The 2,058-nt window shown below is 50.8% G+C and overlaps 1 protein-coding gene across 1 annotated transcript in view; it reads right to left on the bottom strand.

Moving 5' to 3' along the window:
* The window catches only part of DENND2A (DENN domain containing 2A), a 74,305-nt gene that overhangs the window by 33,640 nt on the left and 38,607 nt on the right, over nucleotides 1-2,058 (bottom strand). The window contains exons 6-7 of the mRNA XM_024742523.1: nucleotides 1,654-1,747; nucleotides 1,140-1,190 (exon numbers count right to left, since the gene is read on the bottom strand). Coding sequence (XP_024598291.1) covers nucleotides 1,140-1,190; nucleotides 1,654-1,747 — 145 coding nt within the window. The remainder of the gene's footprint in view (nucleotides 1-1,139; nucleotides 1,191-1,653; nucleotides 1,748-2,058) is intronic.

The following is a 2,058-nucleotide window of genomic DNA, read 5'->3' as shown; positions in this document are numbered from 1 at the left end:
AGATAGGGAGGGAGGGAGGGAGGGAGGGAGGGGGGGAGAGAGAGAGAGAGAGAGATAGGGAGGGAGGGAGAGAACGCCTGAAAATGACTCACCCCCAATGTGGAATTGCACAGAGCTGCAACACATTGTGTAATTCCTAGCTCAAAGAACTTTTTCTAATCCTAAAAGAGTGTTCCCACATTTAACAAATTAGTACAAAGCTCTTTATTTGGGATTCTTGCCAGAGTTCTAGTTGGAGCAACACCTGTCGGGCCACCAGGCTAATCGGGGTGCAGGAGCCTGGAATGTGGGATCTGCTGTCTGGACTTAGGGCAGCGGCTTGCGTGATCCTTGGGTTCCTCTGTCAGATGGGGTGGGGATTCCTCCCTTCACTCACTTTCTTCAGCTTTCAGTTTGGGGGATGTGACAAAATCCAGACCCTAGAGCTTTTGGAGCTGGGAGCTTTGAAAACATTCCATGTGGCTCAACTGTCAGAGACCTGACTAACTCAGGAACCCCCATCTGCCTTCTCTCCTGCCACCATTCTGTGCAATGGAAGTGACTGGCTTCGTTCCAGAGGTGGGAGCAGGTGGGTGCTGGAGGCAAATGAGGCAAGGCCACTGAGCAGATGGGTCCCCATCACCTCACTGAGCGGCTCTGGACTATGGCTTTCTTTGGCTTCCCCCCTAGGGTCTGAAAAGTTGTGGAAAACTCACTAAAGCCTAGACTGAGATCACCAAATTTAGATCCACAGGGATCAATAATTTCAGCGACTTCATTTGACAGATGAGGAACTAGAGGCCCTGGATCTCAAGTGATTTCTTCCAGATCACAGAGCCAGGAGTAGGGCAAGAGCCCCAGGTCTCTGGAGTCCCAGGCCAGCACACTGTACCTTACACAGGTGTGAGAAACACCTATGACATAACGGAAAGGCACAGGAACGGGGTGTCACTGCAGTGGTAGCCACCCTGGATCTCTAGAACTGAGCTATAGGCTCAGGGACCGAACAGGCCCACTCTGGCCAGGCTCAGACTTTCACGACTTGTCCAACAAGCTCGTGCAAGGCCACTGTGTCCCGTCCCTCACACTGAACAGGAAGGGCTACCTTCGCAGCTTCCCAGTCACCTGCACGCGCCCTGCACAGCAACTGCTCTTCTCACCTTTCAGCTTCTCCTCGGTGTCACTGTCAGACTCACTGTTCTCATCTGTCACTAGACAAAAAAACACAACAACAAAAGGAAGAAAGTTGCAAGTGTGGGTTTTTCTAATGCAGGAAACTTTTTATATGTGGTAGCACAAATCCAAGACTTCTAGTTCAGAGGGGCTGTTTTCTTTTTGTCTATTCAAATGTAATGAACAAACTACGTCTTTGTCCAACTACATGTGTTTCCAAATTAATTTGGCTTTAGTTCAGATGGTACCTATATAAATACAGCAAAAGATACTGGCTCCTTTAATGTATACTAAGCAAAGAAGGTTGCTCCCATGGTGGTCAGAGCATGCAGCCCTAGGCTGACCTGAAGGATACACAGGGAGACAGGATGGTGGGGGACATTTCCAAAGCCCCCAACTTGTTCTCTCCTTGCTGAGTCAACCCCAAACAACAGGAAGCCACTTCTAGGAAGATTCTGTTTTCAGATTCTTGGGGGAGAAGGGATGGTGGCGGGGCCCTACCTTTTCCTGAGTTGCTCTCCGTGGACTGGGACAGCCTCTTCACCCGTTTCTTTCCTCTCCGGGCCTCATAAATGGCATTGATTCGCAACACCAGCTGCCAGACATGGGGAGAAGAAAAGCCAGTGTGAGCAGTCTCCTCCCTGTGGCAGCTGGGATTCCTTCGCTGCCCATTCTCTTTTAGGAAGGTGGCGGGCCAGGGAAAGGGGGTGGGGGGAGACATTTCCCACTGGCCCGCCAGCGTCTTTCAGTCATTCCTCTGGGCCAGATAGAAGCATGACTGTCAAGAACACTGAAGGACGCTGCCAGCCTCACTGATGTATGGGCAGGTGTCGTCTGAATATGCTAACGCACCCAGCTGAGACACAGAGGGAGACGATTTCATTGGCTAAATGGTGTGATGGGTGA

Source organism: Neophocaena asiaeorientalis, unplaced genomic scaffold (genome assembly GCF_003031525.2).
Source record: "Neophocaena asiaeorientalis asiaeorientalis breed wild unplaced genomic scaffold, Neophocaena_asiaeorientalis_V1.1 scaffold598, whole genome shotgun sequence".
Lineage (NCBI taxonomy): Eukaryota > Metazoa > Chordata > Mammalia > Artiodactyla > Phocoenidae > Neophocaena > Neophocaena asiaeorientalis.
Note: the sequence above shows the minus strand (reverse complement) of the source record. Positions and strands in the feature narration are given on the sequence as shown.